General features: G+C 40.9%; 2 protein-coding genes across 10 annotated transcripts in view; one reads left to right on the top strand and one right to left on the bottom strand.

The window, feature by feature from the left end:
• Nucleotides 1-21,627, top strand: part of LOC131427551 (neuronal acetylcholine receptor subunit alpha-7) — a 1,487,406-nt gene that overhangs the window by 59,902 nt on the left and 1,405,877 nt on the right. The window lies entirely within an intron of this gene.
• LOC131427553 (uncharacterized) lies at nucleotides 9,722-16,086 on the bottom strand. The gene is made up of 2 exons (XM_058590852.1): nucleotides 13,820-16,086; nucleotides 9,722-13,763 (listed from the first exon to the last, which is right to left on the bottom strand). Exon 2 carries the CDS (start codon nucleotides 12,176-12,178, stop codon nucleotides 10,745-10,747), a length of 1,434 nt encoding a protein of 477 aa, XP_058446835.1. The 5' UTR covers nucleotides 12,179-13,763; nucleotides 13,820-16,086; the 3' UTR covers nucleotides 9,722-10,744.

The raw sequence follows: 21,627 nt of genomic DNA, 5'->3' as shown, positions 1-21,627 counted from the left end.
TCTACTCAAAGCTAGGTTTCGTTGCTTTAGTTAGGTCCGAACGAGCGGTAGCGAGGTCGGACAGCACATGCACTAAAACGATGTGGCGTAGCCGCATTAGTATTTTTTCATTTTCACTTAATAAACGGAAAACACCACCTACATTTGCCTGGTAGATACACCTATGTAATTGCTTTGATGCTACTAGCTAATAGTCAACAAGTTTTCTTGGGAACTACTTTCTGAGGTTCATGAATCAATCTTTATTCAAAAGTACAACAATCAATTTTTTTAAATACGTTTATTTGTCAATTTTTGTGCGTTAAAATTATTCATTGATTTCAAGTTGTGTTTGTATAATAAATTCTAATCTATTTACATCAAGCCTAACATCTTGATTATCTTTAATGAATGAAATATAACAATATAATAGTTTCAAAATAGTTGTTCTCATCGATACATGAATACGGTCCAGCGAGGGTCGTAGTATTTCATTATTTTCCACATGCCAGCCGTGTGTCACTTCGCAGAGTTTCCGTTTCAACAGAGCGAGCGCCTCCCGCACTCGAAGACACTCGAAGAATTTGTGTTGAATATTTTCAACCGGCTCAGTACAGTGTAAGCAGTTGCCGCCATCCGCCCTTCTCATAATGTGAAGTAAACGCCTGTGTGGAATTTTTGATTAACCCACATGTATAGAGTACTGCGCTGCACAGGTGAAAGTGCGTTGGACGATATATTACTCCATATGCGTTTCCAGTTTGCTCCAGGACACGCCGTTTCAACTTTGGCACGTTCTGTTTGTTCAATATAAAATTGATGAATCTTATCGGATGAAGGATGTTGTCGAATTTGGGGGGGTAAACTTGATGTATTTTCGAGGATAATTTTTAGACACGGAGTTTGGGTCAGAGAATTTGATGGGGATGAATTTGTTTGGTTTAGGAAGGAACTGTAGTACGGAAGGGCTTCGATCTCTTGAAGGTGCCGATTAATTAGAAGTGCCTTGCACTTCATTGCTGGTAAATGAAGCTGCAGTCCCCCATTCTTCTTACAGCGCGCAAGTTGATGCATTGGTTCTGTCACACATTCACCAGGGAATAAATAAGACCGCTGATATCATCTGCGTATGCAACAATCAAATCTATTCCAGCTGTTTGTTCTAGTCTTTGCAGAAGTGGATTCAAATAAATTGTAAACAATAGCATTGACAAAGGGTCGCCTTGTCTGACCGAACGTTGAATCGGAAAGGGAGAAGAAATGTGTCCGTTTATTAATAAACGTGATGATGATGATGCTGTTATATGAGTTAGCTACTCAACCAAAGTATTGCTAAATCCCATTGAACGCATGGTGTGGAAAAGAAAATTATGATTCACTCTATCAAATGCGTGGTCAAGATCGAATGACACTAGTTTTCCTCTTGTTTTGTTTGATTTCATACGTGCGATTCTATCTTTCAAGGCAAGGGTGGCCTGAAAAATGTTTTTGTTAGAGTTTGCACATTTTTGTGAGTCGGTCAGCATCCTGTGAGATCGAAGCACTCTCTCGATGCGCTGCTTTAAAATCCGGGAGAGAATTTTGTAGTCGTAGTTTATTAGACTTATAGGCCTGTAAGCGTTTGCTGTGTCCCCCGCCCCTCGTTTTTTCACCAGCACGATCACTCCATCGACGAATTGTTCAGGAAAGTTTGAACGAATCGCCTCGCTTAATATCAGGTTTAGCTCGCGGTGAATGATGTCGAATGTTCGAAGGAAGAACTCCTTTGCAAACCATCCGGACCGGGCGATTTTCGGGATGCACTTGTGCGTATTGCAGTAAAAATTTCAGACGCAGTGATCGCTTTCATGATAGCTTCGTTTTCTGGATCCTGATCGGGAATGACTCTATCGCATTGGAACGGACTATCATTTTCGATTTCATCGACATGGCTGCGCGCGTACAGTTCGGTGAAATGGTGTACTATATGGTTTAGAATGGAGGTTGAATTGTTTATTATTTCATCTCTTTCGTTCTTTATGTACTCGATCGTTGTTTTTCGCCTTACTCGCTCTCCTAACTGGTAAGTGGATATTGGTTCTCCCGCTACGTACGTTTCATTTATTCTGATAAAAATATCCGAAAAACGTCGTTGATGCGATAGCATTTCTGCCTTCAGCCTGTTGATTGTGGTAAGTAAGGAGTTGTTTTTTTGATAACCGTCGTAAGCCTGTCTTAACAATCCGTAGAGGCATTGCTGTTCACTGTAGAAATTTTGAAATGCAATTTTCGATTTCCAACGGAAGAAGGACTTAATCTTTGGCTTGGCGCACATAAGCCACCACTCCATCCAAGAAGAAAAATTGCGACGCTGATGCGTCCAAAATTGCCACTGTATTTGAAATTCATCGATTGAATCAGTAGTCAGAAGATGTGGACGGAGGGACCAAAAACCTCGTCCGTGAACTTTGTAACGGAAGGCAAATTCTCACCGTTACAGCCTTGTGATCAGAAAAACAGCAAACGTGGGTGGTTGTTGTTCTCAAGTGCTCTTGAAGGCTAGCGCTGATATATAGACGATCTAGTCTTGATGAAGAATTGTAAGTAATATGTGTAATCATTACCACGCGGATGTAGGAGTTGCCATACATCACGAAGATGCATCTGCTGAAAGGTAGTTTGAAGAATGGGACTATGGTTATTTCCAGTTGAATCACCTTGGCGTATCACGCAGTTGAAGTCGCCTCCGAGAATAATGTGTGCAGTGTGGTGACGTAGGTAGTAGGCAAGCGTTGTGTTGAAGAATCTCTCTCGTTCCCCACGACGGGAAGCACCCGACGGGGCGTACACGTTACACAGTGTGATGTTATTAACACGTAAAGCGAGAAGTCTCCCATCTAGACTTTTTTCAATGTGCGAGAATTTTATATGACTTTTGAGAGCAATAGCGGTTCCTCTCCTCGTGTGGTCAATGTTACAGACTATGTTATAGCCAGGTATGGACAGCTGTTCATTCTCTACCTCTTGTAGGAATACGATGTCCAAATCCATCGAGCGCACGAATGTGTGAAGAGCGTTGATTTTTGTAGTGTTCGTGATCGTGTTGATGTTTATGGTTCCAATATTGCTACTAACGAAACCTGACATTATTGCATTTCTTCATCAGAATTTGGCTGTGTGGCGTCACTGGTGGTAGCGTTATCGTCGGTGGTTCGCATCTTTTTTCCAGGTGATTGTCTTCGTGAGCGCCGGCTTGATGTCAAAGCTTGAGAGCTATCTGTCTCATTGCCATCACCTTTTTGCAGTGCGTTGTGTTTACTAGAAGGCATCGGAGACGGAGAGAGGTTTTCGTTGTAAGCGTTAGATGACTTTTGCAGAGATGGAGCTGGCGCCGTTGGGGGAGCCATCGTGTTTTTCTGTTGTGTAGTAACAGAACGTGTCTCGATAGAATTTCGGGACTTAAGTAAAGACTGCCCGAGAAGCATGGCAAGATCTCGTGTGGGGGGTTTTGATACCATGGGTTTATGAGCAGATGCTTTTTTTGTCTGAATTGTGTTCGTTTTTACAGTTCCTTTTTGCAGTACCGATCTTTTCGTGACGTTTGCGTATGATAAGTCTGCAGTGAGCTTTTGAACAAGCAATTTTTTATTTTGCACACATGGAATACCAATGTGTGCAAACTTACGACAATGTAAACATGTTTGACGCTGACCCTTATAAAATAGAGCTTGTAACCTGAGACGGTTGGAACTAGACCCGTTTCAAAATTTAGCGAATGATTTTTTTGCGCCACTCCCTAAGGAGACCAAACGCCTGGTTTGTTTGCCCAGCTAATTGAGACCCTTCCTATGGGCGGGTATTGTCTGTTTCTGAGTTCCGGTCGAGACGGTCCAACGTGGCTCAGGTGACCTTGATAGTCCGCCAACACCCCAAAGAAAACACCCGCTGAAAACCGAAATCGCCACAGTAAGACCAGACGAATAAAGAAGATTCACTCAAACGATGCTTTTCATCACTGGTAAAGACTTTAGCAGCCACAGGGCTCCAGCTCGCGAGGGGATAAGGGAGGGTAGATCTACAAAAATTATCCGAAATCTAATCGCCCGAATATCTTGAGAAAACCTTCACCTGAAAATACCATAAATAGTCACCGCTACCAAAAAAATTAAACACTATTTAAAATACACAAACGAACTTCTGCTTTTATTACAAACCAAAAAAAGTATATTATATTTTCATCTTGGTAGGGATCGAACTCCAAACTTTCTACATGCTAGCTAGCTTTGTGTGCGGTATGCGAACTGATCTGGCTACTGTCACTTCTCTCTCTCTACTTTCCCAGTGCATATTTAATACTGTCGGAGCTAATTCCTAGACTGGTATTCATCCGAAAATGAGTGACGGGGGGTAAGGTGCGTGCGTTTCCTTGTACAGATTTATACGGCGGGTTCATCGCCGACCTAGGATTTTCACAGGTGGCAGCAAAGGAAATCCACCAGACAAAAAAAAACGTTTTCGAACCCGGGCTTTAAGATGGTTTCAATAAATCGTGGTAATTTAGCCCATGTGACTAATTACGTGGGGTTCATTATATATATTGATCATGCGCATGTCAAGAAAAGAAAACGGTTTGTACTCACACTACCATGGTTTTACGTGGTTTACGGGTCGATGCTGGAGACCGACGAACATTGACTGCTTTACGGACGCCAGCGCGATTTCCTTGCCGATTGCTGGCACATTCGGGCCAGCAGAAGATCCGGATTTCCGGTTTGCGTTCACCTCGTTCCACGCGGTAATTATCTGATGTCGGGACGGATCGAAGCGACGGTTACTGCTCCCTACCTAGCGCGTGGTTGACTTTTGACGATCAGCGCTCTTCCGGTCGGTTCACCGGGAACTTTGTAGCTAGATGGTGGGGTCAAAAGTGGTCGTTGATACTGGTTGGTCGATGTGACGGGAATTTTGCAGCACGAAGAACCTGCACAAAGACACGCACCCAACAACATGCTGGTTTTAGAAAACGCACTACATCGTTCGCAAGGTTGCACCTTACCTTTAATCGATAATACCGATACTAACTATGCTCCAATAAACTCGGAGCCACTAACTTGCCTTATAGCTTGGCACTGGGGAAGGAAAACTATTTTATGGTGAACTGGTAAAGGGAAACTCAAGATATTTTAGGTTACCTAAAACTACACATCGAGGCGCGGAACAAAATTAAACCACTCCTGCCTCTTCCACGATCCAGAACAAAGTGGATGATCAGATCTTTGGAGTCCTCAGATTAAGCGTGAGTAAAATATTCCCTTCCGGAACTACGTAATTAATTACGAAGTTTTCCGAATCTCTCCTGTACACGATTTCAATCTCCCCCGAATGTTCCCAGAGCATTGACCTCCTAAAAAAGAAGTTTGAGTCAGTCCAAACGATCCCTTTTAAACCCCAGAGAAAGACATATTCTTCTCCGTATATCGCATTATCAAGTTTATAAGCTAAGAAAAAGAAACCTACTTCAAATAGGGGGGTGACGCCCGCGTCGCGACCACCCATCGAACGTAACTCAGTTCCAACCAGTCAACCAGGTCCGGCGTGAGAGTGCGTACTATAATATTCATTAGTATTCGAATGGAACTCTCGAGAGAATTTATTTAGAATTGTATGCGATACTGAGAGTTGGCCATCAACGCGAGGGGCCATACAATCTTTAATTTATTCGGTAAGGCTACATCATTCCCAACTTAGTTTTCGAAAATTTGATTGGTTGAAAACCAATCAAATTTTCGAAGGTATTCTGTATTTGCATACGTGTATCACCCGCTTACTGGGGTCATATGTGGTCATTGTCAATATTTTGACTCATCCTCTATTTGCAGATTATTATCTGTTACTGACCATCACCGTTTTTCAACTCCGGTCTCCAGTAGTAATCTAGTATAAATACAGCGATGCAAACACACAACCCGATCTACATACTCTGAACACGGTCATCTTTAGTTGACACTTTCGGTAAACTTTGGCTTGTGGTATTTGGCATTCCCAATCAGTCTTACAGCAACAACAAAAAAACGGAGGCATTTCTGCATACCTCAGTGTAAGAACTGAGAAGCTAAAAATACACTCCCAAATCCAAAAAAAAACTCACTTATAAATAACCCATATATTTCGTTGATCTAACCTCGGAATAATATCCAAGAAAACCGATTCAACTCAACATACTAGCATTGTTTCAACTATAGTTCACCCTCTGACAAATCACAGAGGCATAATTGAAACTATAATTGAAACTCGAATTCATACGTACGATGTTTTCTGATCATCAACTTAAATTGACAACGAAACTCGCAAATTAACTACAACACAACAAATAAATTGCTCTTTATTCACCCCTCTACCACACGTAATGAATTATCATTCATCTCTCTCATGTGTCACTCACTCTCTTGCCAATACCACAACTCAATACCCTTACATGTCACCAAGCCTGTATTCAATATGGTCGCATATTTCACGGACAACTTCGGTGGATGCGGCTTTAACACGAAAATGGTGCAAACATCCAGTGATATCTCGCATTTCAGAAAGTTACATTCAGGAGAGTACATTGACTATAGTATCTTGTCGATGTAAGTTTGAAAAGAACTGTTTTTGTTTGTTTCCTTCGCAGTTACCGTAGCTGCTTATCGACCACTACCGATCGCTGATGGATGCTATTTGAAGGATGTGTTATAAGCTGCAATTTTGGACTGAAGGCCTATCGATCTCTAACATGGATCAGCTTTATATCCCAGTTACTATATTCGTTCGAAGCTACAACCAAATAACACTTGAAGCAAAACATTTCAGTGCCTTTCTTTTTAGGAAATGATTCAAATGGAAGAACAAAATATACGGAAACAAACTATGAATTTCCTCGAAATTATAACCGGATTCCAGCATAATTCGAGAAGGAAACCCGTACGTGATTTTAAAGTTTTTACTAATATTATCGTAAGTACTAATACTAAGCTAAGTGGTAGGACGAATCGTAGGAATTGAAACTAATTTAACTAAACTATTATTTACAAGGTTATTTACACCAACGAATACTATTGTATGCGTTACGCTGTGATGTTTCAATCACTTCGCTGTCTCGTTTCATTATCTCGTAGAACGTCGAATCGGTTCAGGGTCTACCAAGCCCAGGCGACGTTTCCAGCCGCGGTCGTCTCCACTGCATTCTCCGACAGTGCACTGAGGACTGGTAGAGGTTTGCTTCTCTTTTCTTCGCATTTCCACGGCCTGTAGTCGAAATCATCGCAAGGTCTATTACTTTTCCCAGGTCATTGTCTGGCTCCTTCTAGGGCATCGTGGATTGCATTACTTTGTGAGCGAGTCATCGAAAGCTTCTGTCTCGCCCCAGTGAAATGCCCAAGAACCCAGCAAAGTCGTCGGTTGGTACCGTTCGAAATTTAAATCCCCGTAGGTGTTTTTTTCATTGCAATCTTTAGTTACCCTGTAGAGCGACACGACATAGCTTTTCAAAGGACAGCTTAGCCCACCTACCTGCTTAAATGGGAAGAACTAGGGGTAAATTTCTTCAGCTGACCAGCAAAAAAAACTCCGATTCTTTTTCCTGAAAGGTCTTCAAGTTCGTATGTGTGGGATCCTAGCAATTTCCTAACAACACAAGATTCGAATCTGGGTGCGAGTTTTTTGCAGAACCCTTTTCCCTTGTCTGATAATTCGAAAGTTTTTTTAAGAACAGTTTCCCCAACGGTATATCGCGGACAGTTAGCGTTCGGGCGCAGGTTAAAAGTAGCCTCATGACGTTTGTATGCTGCCGAGAGATTCTTCCTGACTTCCTCGAACAGTTCCTGCCTGTTCGACATTTCATTTCCGTCAGGCTCATCGGGTTTATAGTTGTTCCTTATCGTCGCGTACTCTCTTCCTTCTGATACCTGATTTCTACCGAACACGATAAAATACGGACTGTATTTAGTCGAGCTATGGACAGAAGTCCGGATTGCGTTAGCAATTGTTTGGATATCATCCGCCCAATGCTTATGATGTTTTTTCAGCGTGGCCCTTATGGCCGTCGTGATGACCCGGTTCACGCGCTCCGTGTTATTAACTTGAGGGTGATACGCTGGGGTAAGCCAGTGATTTACATGGTAGGCATCGAGTAAGTTTTTGAAAATTTTAGAAATAAACTGAGTCCCATTATCAGTCAGTATGGTTTCCGGTACACCGAATAGCTTGAATATCATTGTTTCTACAAATTCAGCTAGTGGTTCTGCTTCATCCTTTCGGAATGGCTGCGCTAGTACGAACTTACTAAAAACGTCTGTCGCCACTAACAAACAAGTGAAACGATTTTTACCGGAAGCGGGTAAAGGACCGACGAAGTCCAATGTTACAAACTGCCACGGATATTCAACTGGTTTTTGCGCACCCATCGGCGGCGTTACATTTACATTTCCGCTCTTGCTTGTTTGACAACGCAAGCACTCTCTGCAGTGTTTACGTATTTGTTCGTTCATCTTCGGCCAGAAATATCGTTCCTTGATGGCAGCCAAAGTCTTCTCGAATCCGAAGTGGGCCTTACTGTGTTCTAGGTGTATGATTTCGTCTCTATTTGCAGGCTGTGGTAACTGTTTCCAAACAAACCGGGGATCGTGGTGCCGACTGGAACTTTTAAGCAGTTTCCAAATTTTTCCATCAATCACACGATAATCTCCGTATTTTACGGGATCGGCCACGATTTGAGCGGCAAGTTCATCGTATTCTGGGTCGGTCTGCGCTACGACAATGGCTTCGATTGATCTTGACAGACAATCAGCAGTGATGTTGTTCTTCCCTTTCCTGTATTCCAGTTCGATGTCGTACGACTGAATTCGCAATGCCCATCGGAGAAGCTTTGAATTTCCGCTTTCAGCTCCTATTTTGAACAGCCATAACAAGCTTCTTGCATCTGTTACTACCTTGAAACGCGTTCCTTGGACGTAGTGTCTAAAGTTGTCTATCGCCAACAGAACTCCGAGACACTCTTTTTCCACCGCTGAGTATTTCCTTTGGGTACAACTAAGTTTCTTGCTAAAATATCCCACCACCCTAGTCTCTCCATCATGGTCCTGAATTAACGCAGCTCCAAAAGCGTTTTCTGAGGCATCGGTTTCGATGACGAATGGTTTGTTGAAATCGGGATTCGCCAAAATAGGGGCAGATGTCAATGCTACTTTCAGCTCACCGAAAGCCGTTTCAGCTTCCTCTGACCACACGAACTTCTTCTTTCCCTTCTTCAATAGATCAGTGATCGGAGTTGTTATACGGCTATAACCTGCAATGAACTTTTGGTAGAATCCCGCCAGCCCCATCAGACGGCGTACATCCTTGACAGACTTTGGTCGTGCATAGTCCAATATCGGCTGTACCCTTGACTGATCTATTGAGACTCCTTTTTCTGTCAGTAGGTACCCTAGGTACATAACTTGCTTCTTGCAGAACATTGATTTTTCCAACGATATCGTCAGATTTGCCATCTTTAATCGATGTGCAACGATTTGTAGAAGCCTTAAGTGCTCATCAAATGATTCGGTTGCTATTACTATGTCGTCCAGATAAACAAAGACGTAGGGTTGCAGATCGAACCCTATGACTTTGTTCATCAAGCGACACATAGTGAAGGGTGCATTTGTTAGTCCAAATGGGCAGACCTTAAAGCGGAATAGTCCTTTCGAAGTGCGAAATGCTGTGTAATTTGGGATTTCTTCCTTTAAAGGTATCTGAAAATATGCATCTTTTAGATCGATGATCGAGTAGAATTTCGCGTGCCCCAAACGGTGGAAGATATCTTGCATGTTCTGCATCGGGTATCCATCCTTCACCGTCATTGCATTGATTATCCGAGAGTCTAGGCAAACGCGAATTTTTCCATTCGCCTTTTTGAATGGGACTAGCGGATTAGTCCATTCACTATAGCATTCTTCGATTACATCCAGCGTCTTAAAGCGCTCAATTTCTGCGTCGATTTGGTGTTGTATAAAAGGCGAACATATATAAACTGGTTGGAATCTAGGTTTTGCGTCTTCTTTGAAAATTATCTCGTGTTGAATCAGACTTGTGCGACCTAATTTCCCAGGAGAAGTGAATTCGAACTCTTTTATTACCCGAATTAATTCGGCCCGTTGTTTTTCATTTAACTCATGTTCCGTCTCAATCATTTCCGGAACCGGTTCTGGCACGTCGTCCATTGTTGGGACGTCTAACGTTTCATCTGCCACTTGTTGATCTATTTTAGGGACCTCACTCGTGGGTTCAATGTTGAAACAAAGCGTTGAGTTTATACTAGTTTTGATTTTTTCTGGTCCATTTCCAACATCAATCATTGGTTGGATGCCAAAGGAATCCCAAAAGTCTACACCTAGGATTAACGGTCTGGAGATTTGAGTAACGATGATCGTTGGCACTATTTTTGTTTTATTTTTATACGTGAATGGGATGTTTAAGTATCCTAAGCACTTATACTCTGTTCCGTCCGCTGTGCTCACGCGTAACGCTACCAGGAGGATTTTCAAGCCATATTGTTCGGTCAGTATCGGAGAGTTGATCACACTTATGCCCGCCCCCGAGTCTAGTAAAGCTTCCATTTCAGTTTCAAACACCTTCACTCTAATGTGGGGGCATTTTTTTACGTTTATTCTTATATGGTGGATGCGCAGTAGGGGGTCAAATTCAAAACAATGTTCGTTTATGGGAATCTGTTTGTTGGTAGGGACAGTCGGATTCCCCAACTCCCATCCCTTTATAAGTTTTCCTGTTGGGTTCCGTGTGTAAACGGTCGTGCGATGGTCGTGCAACGTTCGCAGCATCGCAGCGTTCTACCTAAATTTCCGCAACCGTAGCAAAATATAACCTTCGGTTTGGTACAATCCCGCCACGCGTGTCCTTCCTGTCGGCAATTCCAACAGGTCCATGGCCGAATTGAATCATTGGTCTTGTGGTGACTTTGATCATTTCTGGTAATACTTGGAGATATTATTCGCTGATATTGTGAGTTTGCTACTGGCTTCGTGTGTTCTGTGGATCGCATTCGCATTGCGTTAACGTCTATGAGGTTATCGCTCTCTGAGTCGCTCTGTTCGACCTCTACGTTGTTCACTGGTCTTCTGGGATGCGGCTCCCATGCTTGTTGTAGATTTGAATCCGCTGCATCGATTCTGTGGTTTAACTTCAGCAGATGTTGCAGGTTTTTGACTTCCACTATTGAGATCTTTGATCGATAATGCTGTCTCATGTTATCCCAGATCACCTCAAACTTCCGGTTCCGTGACAGTGGCTTCGACAGCATTCGGTTCAACTTCTCGATTTCGGTGACAAATGCTATGAAAGTTTCGCCTCGCATTTGTTTTCGCTCTTGGATTTTCGTGCGAATCCCCTGGTCCTGATTTGGATTTCCAAAGCGGTATTTAATCAGTTTTTCGAAAGTTGCCCAGTCGTCGAACTCATCAACAAAGGTGAAGAACCAATCTGATCTCTCCTCTTTCCCCCTTCTATTGTTACCTCGTAAACCATACGCCGAAAACTTGTTAGTCAAGTTTTTAAGCATCTGTTCCATCTTTTCGATTTTACAGCTCAACTCTAAATTGTTCTCTGTTTCAATCGGTGTACTCGTGTGCATCCGGCGACTGTCTTTTGGTCTAGTACCCGTCTCCTTTGCCGATTTTGTACCTTGTTGCGGAAGGGATCGATCGAAGTCGTGTCGTTTGTCACTCTGGCCCTGGCTACTCATTGCATTTGTTGTTTGTAGTTTGTCGTTAATCAACTGCTTGATTGTGAACGTTGGTGGGCCTATCTTATGTGTTCGCATGCACTCTTCAATTCGACGCACTAACTCTCTCCGCATCTTTTTCTGATCTTCAGTCACTGTCTGGCACCGCTTTGCACGATACCAGTAGTGTAGCATACGCGATTCAAATCGCGGTTCAACCCCAATTCGCATTAATGATCTAGATAAGTCTGCAACCCATCCCGAAATGTGAGAAAATTCTGCCGAAATATTGAAAGGTGATCGATAGTTTTGACTATTTTTGATGTCGGCTTTAAATAGGGTTCTTAGAAGCCTCTGTTTACCAGCCAGGTCAAGTTCACAGTTGGATGCTTCTAACTGTCCTCTGATCAGAAGTTCATAGTCAACCTCCTCAGAATTTAAATGCTCAGCATATGGAAATCGATCCATCTTTGAGAGATGATGTACTATCCCGTATTGTATCGCTTACTTATGTTAGATGGGAAAAATATATGATACAATAAATATTACTACAAGTTATTCCCAATGTATGTAAAGAAGAATCAGTTTGACAATAAACTTATTTAACACACAAACAAAATGTTTTTCGTAAATCTTAGCATCTTAACAAATAATTTCAAAAATCTGTATATATACACAATTTAATTACTTTAATCTTAAGATATTTTGCCAAATCACGTTGGGCGCCATTTGTAACCTAAGACCGTTGGAACTAGACCCGTTTCAAAATTTAGCGAATGATTTTTTTGCGCCACTCCCTAAGGAGACCAAACGCCTTGTTTGTTTGCCCAGCTAATTGAGACCCTTCCTATGGGCGGGTATTGTCTGTTTCTGAGTTCCAGTCGAGACGGTCCAACGTGGCTCAGGTGACCTTGATAGTCCGCCAACACCCCAAAGAAAACACCCGCTGAAAACCGAAATCGCCACAGTAAGACCAGACGAATAAAGAAGATTCACTCAAACGATGCTTTTCATCACTGGTAAAGACTTTAGCAGCCACAGGGCTCCAGCTCGCGAGGGGATTAGGGAGGGTAGATCTACAAAAATTATCCGAAATCTAATCGCCCGAATATCTTGAGAAAACCTTCACCTGAAAATACCATAAATAGTCACCGCTACCAAAAAAATTAAACACTATTTAAAATACACAAACGAAATTCTGCTTTTATTACAAACCAAAAAAAAGTATATTATATTTTCATCTTGGTAGGGATCGACTTCCAAACTCTCTACATGCTAGCTAGCTTTGTGTGCGGTATGCGAACTGATCTGGCTACTGTCACTTCTCTCTCTCTACTTTCCCAGTGCATATTTGATACTGTCGGAGCTAATTCCTAGACTGGTATTCATCCGAAAATGAGTGACGGGGGGTAAGGTGCGTGCGTTTCCTTGTACAGATTTATACGGCGGGTTCATCGCCGACCTAGGATTTTCACAGGTGGCAGCAAAGGAAATCCACCAGACAAAAAAAAACGTTTTCGAACCCGGGCTTTAAGATGGTTTCAATAAATCGTGGTGATTTAGCCCATGTGACTAATTACGTGGGGTTCATTATATATATTGATCATGCGCATGTCAAGAAAAGAAAACGGTTTGTACTCACTTTACCATGGTTTTACGTGGTTTACGGGTCGATGCTGGAGACCGACGAACATTGACTGCTTTACGGACGCCAGCGCGATTTCCTTGCCGATTGCTGGCAGATTCGGGCCCGCAGAAGATCCGGATTTCTGGTTTGCGTTCACCACGTTCCACGCGGTAATTATCTGATGTCGGGACGGATCGAAGCGACGGTTACTGCTCCCTACCTAGCGCGTGGTTGACTTTTGACGATCAGCGCTCTTCCGGTCGGTTCACCGGGAACTTTGTAGCTAGATGGTGGGGTCAAAAGTGGTCGTTGATACTGGTTGGTCGATGTGACGGGAATTTTGCAGCACGAAGAACCTGCACAAAGACACGCACCCAACAACATGCTGGTTTTAGAAAACGCACTACATCGTTCGCAAGGTTGCACCTTCAGAACAAATTGGCTCAAATGGCACGTTCCCCTTGATATTTGGAGATTTGCACCTTACCTTTAATCGATAATACCGATACTAACTATGCTCCAATAAACTCGGAGCCACTAACTTGCCTTATAGCTTGGCACTGGGGAAGGAAAACTATTTTATGGTGAACTGATAAAGGGAAACTCAAGATATTTTAGGTTACCTAAAACTACACATCGAGGCGCGGAACAAAATTAAACCACTCCTGCCTCTTCCACGATCCAGAACAAAGTGGATGATCAGATCTTTGGAGTCCTCAGATTAAGCGTGAGTAAAATATTCCCTTCCGGAACTACGTAATTAATTATGAAGTTTTCCGAATCTCTCCTGTACACGATTTCAATCTCCCCCGAATGTTCCCAGAGCATTGACCTCCTAACAAAGAAGTTTGAGTCAGTCCGAACGATCCCTTTTAAAACCCAGAGAAAGACATATTCTTCTCGGTATATCGCATTATCAAGTTTATAAGCTAAGAAAAAGAAACCTACTTCAAATAGGGGGGTGACGCCCGCGTCTCGACCACCCGTCGAACGTATCTCAGTTCCAACCAGTCAACCAGGTCCGGTGTGAGAGTGCGTACTATAATATTCATTAGTACTCGAATGGAACTCTCGAGAGAATTTATTTAGAATTGTATGCGATACTGATAGTTGGCCATCAACGCGAGGGGCCATACAATCTTTAATTTATTCGGTAATGCTACAAGCTGTGTCTTCTCCCTATATTGTAACGAGAGAGGGAATGTTCGTCTTTGCGACCATTCTAGCGATGCGAACTCCTGTACTTATTCCTTCAAAAATACCATATCGACTGTCCCATAATAGGTCACGAACACTGAGAACTTCACCGTAGTCAGAAAGGAACGAAGCCACATGTTCGTTGGTGACATCCTCGGGAAAATCGAAGATTTGCACTTCTACTGCTCCGTCTTCCATCGTTATACGTAGTTTGTATACTTCCCCGTCGATCGTGAATTCATGCTTGTTGTCGTGTTGTTTTACGATTTCCTCGGCTACGGTGAGGCTGTTGACCTTTACAAAAGTACAACCTAGCCTCTTCCTTGGCTGAATTTGAAGGACGTTTTCACGCAATAGACCGAGTTCCTTCCCGATGAATTTAAGAATTACATCGTGGGAAAGGTGCTTCGGAAACTGTGAGTAATCCACACGGAACGTATTTTCCCGCATTCTAAACGCGAAAACCGTTGCGTGTTAACAAAAGCGATAAATAAACCTTTTGATACTGTTCGTCAGTAAACTTTTAAATATAGCACGGACGATAACTATCGACTGTACAGCACGATAGGTTGCTGGTAACTTGTCAATCATTATTCAAGAAGTACAATGTTAGGTTAACAAAACGGGCGTTAACGCTATCATCTATCGTTTGTCTTTAATTTAAATCAATTCTAATTACGATTTCAAGACGATTTCAGCATTCGGCGAAATGACCCTTTCGGCGAAATGGCTTTCGGCGAATTGGCATTCGGCGAAGTGACCCATTCGGCGATATGTCATTCAGCGAAATAACCCTTTCGGCGAAATGACTTTCGGCGAAACGGCTTTCGGCGAAATGGCATTCGGCGAAGTGACCCATTCGGCGATATGTCATTCGGCGAAACAACCCTTTCGGCGAAATGACTTTGGGTCCCGGCTCATTGTTCCATTTCAGGCAATGAAAGAACCGATAGTTTTGCCAAACGTGGTGCTATTGAAGGTGAAATTTATGTGCGACCGATTGCCTTCAACGAATTCTATAGCGCGACTCGGCAAAGATCACTTGCCAGCTGGCAAGCTTCTCGGGATAGAGATGATCTGGGTCGGTGGATGCACTCAATTATTCCTAAAATATCGACAAAGGCATGGTTCAAGGGACTGGATGTGAGTAGGGATTTCATTCGTGTGATGTCCAAACTCATGTCCAATCACTACACGTTAGATGCACACCTTCTTCGAATTGGACTTTCCGAAACTAATCATTGTGCTTGTGAAGAAGGTTATCGGGATATTGATCATGTCGTTTGGACATGCGTGGAGTATCGTGATGTCAGATCTCAACTATTAAATTCCTTGCGTACCCAAGGTAGACTATCCAATGTCCCAGTTCGAGACATTCTTGCTTGTCGTGACCTTTTTTACACGAAACTTCTTTATCATTTCATAAAGACAAATGAAGTTTCAATTTATTAATTGACCCTTTTGAGGGTTAGTTCTGACTCCTACTGCGTCCATTAGTTCATCCAACAGCAAAATTTTAATAAAAATGATTTGCTGATAAAAACAAACTCAAAACAGGTTACGAAATCAATAACAAAATGAATAAAAATTTCAGCTTATTTTATAATTTATAGCTTTAATCGTTTGGTTCAAATTATGTTTATAAGTAGGTATAATAATAAATAATGAAATACCTTATATGATATTTAAAAATAAGAGGAATATGTTTTAATAAAATCAAATCGTTGTGACTATATTAGTATTATATTAGAATAAGAATTCTGTGTAAAAGTGATGCTACGGCGAAGAAAAACTTATGTAAATTGCTTTAAGAAATACACGTATTTATATTTGAGAATATCTGCAAAAGTGGCATCCTGGAATGTACCTCAGCCTATTGAGTGAGAGGTAAGATTTCTTATTGACAGTGGCTCATTCAATCTGTTGAATAAATATAGATACACATTTGGAAGAACGAACAAAAGCTTATGCACCCATTTCTTTTCATTTATAACTATTCCTAACCTAATTCGTACAAATTTTGAGTTATTTGTATTACAGAGATTGAGCACCTCTCTTTAAATTTCGTGCAGTATTGTTCGAATATTGTATATCCAGGGAGGCCATCTCATGTACTTCGCCAGTCCTTGTCCAAGGGGAAAGATTTAGATTCATCTTTAAGATCTTACTTTGAATGCGCTGAAGCCTAAGTTTGTTCGTTCGTGCACAGCCCCGCCAAGCAGGGACTGGATATTCCATTGAGGAGTAGATTATTTGTTTATAGACAGCCATCTGGCACAGTTTAGATATTTTACAAATTAGCGGATACAGAGACCTAATGAGTATGCTGCATTTTTGAAAGATTTTGTTAACATGTGACCTGAATATCAGATGCCTGTCAAAGGTGGGTCCTAGATAGATAACTTGGACAGGGCAGAGAGTAAGCTGATGGGCCGATATCTTTTGGAAAAGGAAGGATCTTTCCCCGGTTTCAAAACTGGGATAACTTTAGCTAACATCCTCATTGAAGGGAAGTTAAGAAGCTCCCATCACCTGTTTAAGATTTTAGCTAAGAAAACAAATGAGCGAATACTCAAATGTTTCAGCTCAATGTTGAATGTGTTGTCGAAACCGGGGGCTTTCATATTTTTGGATTTTTTCACAATAGCCATCAGCTCATTCGCAGTGACTCTACTTTCCTTAGGAACTAAGCTGTCTGATTGGTCAACCTCAGCTACGCCATCAGCAACGACTCTTTCATGTGGACTAACAATGTTGAGTCCTAAATTGTGAGAACACACAAACTGCTGGCCTAGCGCATTTGCCTTCTCTACTGGTGTGATTGAAGGTATTCCTTCAGCTGCGTCCTGGGGTGGCATCAGAGGAGGAATAGGCTTCGGTTTTTTCTTAAGCTCCTTCGTTAAGGTCTTTGAATCTGGAAGAATTTCTCGGCTTTGAATCTGGAAGAATTTCTTGAAGCTTTTGATGGAAGTTCCTGTTGCGAAGCTCAGTTATCCTTTCCTGGATTATCCTAGTTAAATTGTTATAAGAAGTCTTCTTATCTAGGATGCCAGTTCGATGATTCTGCCTCCGGTAGATATTTCGAAGTCGGATGAGTTTCTTGGTGACACTGTCAATTTGAAAAGAGGAACTCGGCATATGTTATACTGGAACCGTCCTATCTCGAGCGACTGTGATTAAATTCTTAAAGGATAATAGGGCCGCATCGATATCCATCGGGGAATCTAGTGGCAAATCGATATTAATAAGTTGATCGGCGATTGGTTTGTATTGGATCCAGTCGGTGCGATAATAGTTCCTCCGAGGTTGAATAGGCACTGTTTCTGATAAAGGTCCCAACGTCAATATTACTGGTAAGTGGTCGGAAGAGAGGTCGTTAAAAACAACCGGAGAGCTGTCTATGGCGATGTTGCTGATGAAAATATTTAAAATGGAATGAACTCCCGATCTGGAAGGTCGCGTTGGTTGATCCGGAGCGAGGATGTTGTAATGTCCAGCTTCGTAATCTTCGGTAAGTACGAATCCGTTTCGGCTAGTACGATCCGTTCAGGTTCCCAGCAATGATGAATTTGTTCTGTCGTCGAGTGAGCATAGCCAGATCTCGCTCCAATGATGCACACGTACCATCTCAAAGATTGATTTGTTTGGGGCAGTACGCTGCCGTCGTCGTTGTAATCTCAATTCCGATGGCTTCTATAAGTTGAAATTTAAAGGCAGGCAGAAGCGGCAAATTTGTAATATCACTCTTCGGTGGTAGCCGTGGGAAATTAATTTCATCCTTCTGTGGATCATTCTTGCGCGTTGATTGTTTACGGAACGCCTGTTATCGAATTTTTGTGAACTCAGCACGTTTGGGACACGATTTGCTAGTAGATGGATTGTCGCCATCACAGTTCACACATTTTGCTCGATGTCATTTAGTAGGCAATCGATGGTATTGTGTGATTCGACACATTTCCCGCACCGACTTTTCATGTGACAATTCCTCGCTCCATGGCCGTAGTTCAAACAGTTTGTGCACTGTGTGACATCCCGATATACGGGTTTATACTTTTGCCATTCGATGATTACATGGAATAACGATTTTATCGTTTTCAGTTGACTCATGGTGATGGAGCCCTTCTCCAGATGAACCAAGTACAGTTAATCTCGAAACTTTTTGTCCGTGTTGTTTCGTTTCATTTTAAACACCATCACAGGCTTTAGTCCAGCCTCCGACAGTACCTGCTTTAGTTCGGCTTCCATCATGTCGGGTAGTCCTTGAAGTACAACCTTCATAGGTTTGTTGGCGGCAATATCGGGTGTGAAGTATTCCCTTTTTGTCTGCTTCAGGTAACATTCCACTGCTTTGTAGTGGTTCAAAGCCGGAACAGTTATTTTGTAGCCTTCAGTACACAAACGGATTGTTGCCTGTAGTCCTTTGCTGATCAGCGTGTTGAAATCCGAGCATAGAGTCGGTGGGAAGCCCTTCAGGTAGAAAGGCGGCATTTTTATCCTTCCTGTGCAGTTCCTCTTCGACATCAACTGGCAGATCAGCGAATTGATTGTTACTCAGCAAACGGTCGTTTACCTGTGCATCACTTGGCTTCAGACGCTTAGCATCCTTTGGATCCCTCTCGGATCTATGCGCGTTTCACCCATAGCTTGGGTAGGTAGACAGCTGCGAATAAAAGATAAAACAAAATCGAAATTAGTCGTAGCAGGTTATTCGTCTATCCACATCCAGTGTTAGATGACGAATGATGCCGCATTAAGTTTCATATTTCGCTTCGGTACAAGATTTCCGAGGTAAAAATAGGTAAAATGATGTATAACTTTTCCAGGAAAGAAAAAACCTATGCATTACCTTTCACAAAATTATGGGATTTTATATTTTCTACAATTATTCCAAACAATGTATGTATAAATTATAACTTGAAACAAGTTATGATTAGAGAACTAGTTTTATTGGGGTTGTCCTATTTTATTAACTAAAACTAACTTTGAAAAGGCATAAAAAAAAGTTCCATCGAGTACCACTTAGATTTTTTTTATAGTATTAAGCATATCTTTTCCTATATTTTTTTTTGAAAATAAGCTGCGTAAAGTTGCATATTTCGCTTCGGTGTAAGGTTTTATCATAGATAAAAAAAGGTAACATGTTGTATAACTTTGGCAGGAAACAACAAACCTATCCACTACCTTCAACAAAAATATAGGATTTTTTTATATTCTTTGATTATTCCAAGCAAAGTTATGAAGTTATGAATAAAAAACTAATATTAAGGGGGTTGCCATAACAACGCTGTATCCGAAACGGTGTGACCTAGACTTTTGGTATATATGACAAAGTAAATTATTTTCAATGGTTCTAAAACTTTGTAGAAGAAAACAGATTTCTATCTCTTCAGAAAAAAAGTTTTATATTTTGTCAAAGTAGGCCATAAATAATTAGAGACAGAATCAACTTACGCGTTATATATATATATATATATATATATATATATATATATATATATATATATATATATATATATATATATATATATATATATATATATATATATATATATATATATCTGAATAATTTCTCAAAAGCAACTATATACATTAAAAGAACGGTTTGGCAACTACTGATTTATGCCCACGTTTTTATTGATTCGAACCACTATTGTCCCTGTTCGATATTTATTTTCTCTCATAACTTCATAGCAAATTGAAAACTTGTTGGTGCTCATCTGTGATCGATTTCAGAAATCTATGAAAATCTGTGAACGATTCCTGAAACCTGCGAAAATCTGTGATCGGTTTCAGAAATTTGTCATTTTTAAATTCTGTTCACAAATTTGAAAACCTGTGAAACACAGATTAATCTGTGAACCTAGTATACCTGGTTAAGCCCGTAAGTATTAATCATTCCATTTTGAAACTTTGTTAAGATTGAGCTAAACCCCTAAGGTTGCTGTCAGAGTGAAAGCGTCACGCGAAGCGTCTGGACGCGCGTGTGAGCTAGTTACATTTGATCAAAGCAAACCTGCCACACAGATTACACATTCGCAAATTTTTGTATTTATTAGATTTTACAGTATAGGCTGTTGATGATAGGCTCTTTATTTTGTAAACACGAAACTTTAAAAAATCATATTTCGAAAGAACAATATTGAAATAAAAAAAATACGTGTCGAATATTTTCGAATACTTTATCGAAGATATATATATATATATATATATATATATATATATATATATATATATATATATATATATATATATATATATATATATATATATATATATATATATATATGTATATATATATATATATATATATATATATATATATATATATATATATATATATATATATATATATTTACTTCGTATCCTCACTGTACACTGACACAGTTCATGATTGCTTTATCTTCTAGTGCAATCTTCTAGTGTAATGCACATGCAAGACTTTGTTCCACCTTTCGTCACTCGAGATATATAATTCTCTTACACTTTGATTTCTCTTTTTACGTGTGTGATTAAGGTTTTTGTTTCACTTCTCGTCACTAATGATGTATAATTTTCCTACATTTTAATTTATTTATTTTAAGCGTTCCTCTTCATTGTAATCTCATTTAATATTAAAACAATCATGAGTTCAAGAATCCTTTATTTCGGCTCTAGTTGAGATGATGAGACTATACTTTTGATAAAGGTTTTCCTTTCAACGTTACTTCTCCGGGTATCATCAACTGGTTACCAAATCAGTTTCAAGCGAACTTTGACTATTACAATTGTTTCGCCGCATGCCCGAACGCCGTTTGGGGAGGACTGGAGAGGCGTTTCTTTTAGGTTCTATGGTCGGCAAAACAGAAACTCCGTATTCACTGTTCACACACACATTTTATTTTTTAGCACCGTGTACAATTTGTTTCTTTTGGAACTTTTCTTACTCGTGAATGCTTTTGCTGTATACACACGTCAAATCCACGTAAGTGCCTACAACTTCTTCAATTTAAAAAGCTTCAGTAAAAATATCGATTTTTTGAGATTTTTGGTAAATATAAAATATAAAATTTTTAAAATTTTAACTCAAAGTAAATTTAGTCGGTTGGTACACGAA

Source organism: Malaya genurostris, chromosome 2, assembly GCF_030247185.1.
Source record: "Malaya genurostris strain Urasoe2022 chromosome 2, Malgen_1.1, whole genome shotgun sequence".
Lineage (NCBI taxonomy): Eukaryota > Metazoa > Arthropoda > Insecta > Diptera > Culicidae > Malaya > Malaya genurostris.
The sequence above is the reverse complement of the archived record's forward strand: the minus strand, read 5'-3'. Positions and strand labels throughout refer to the sequence as shown.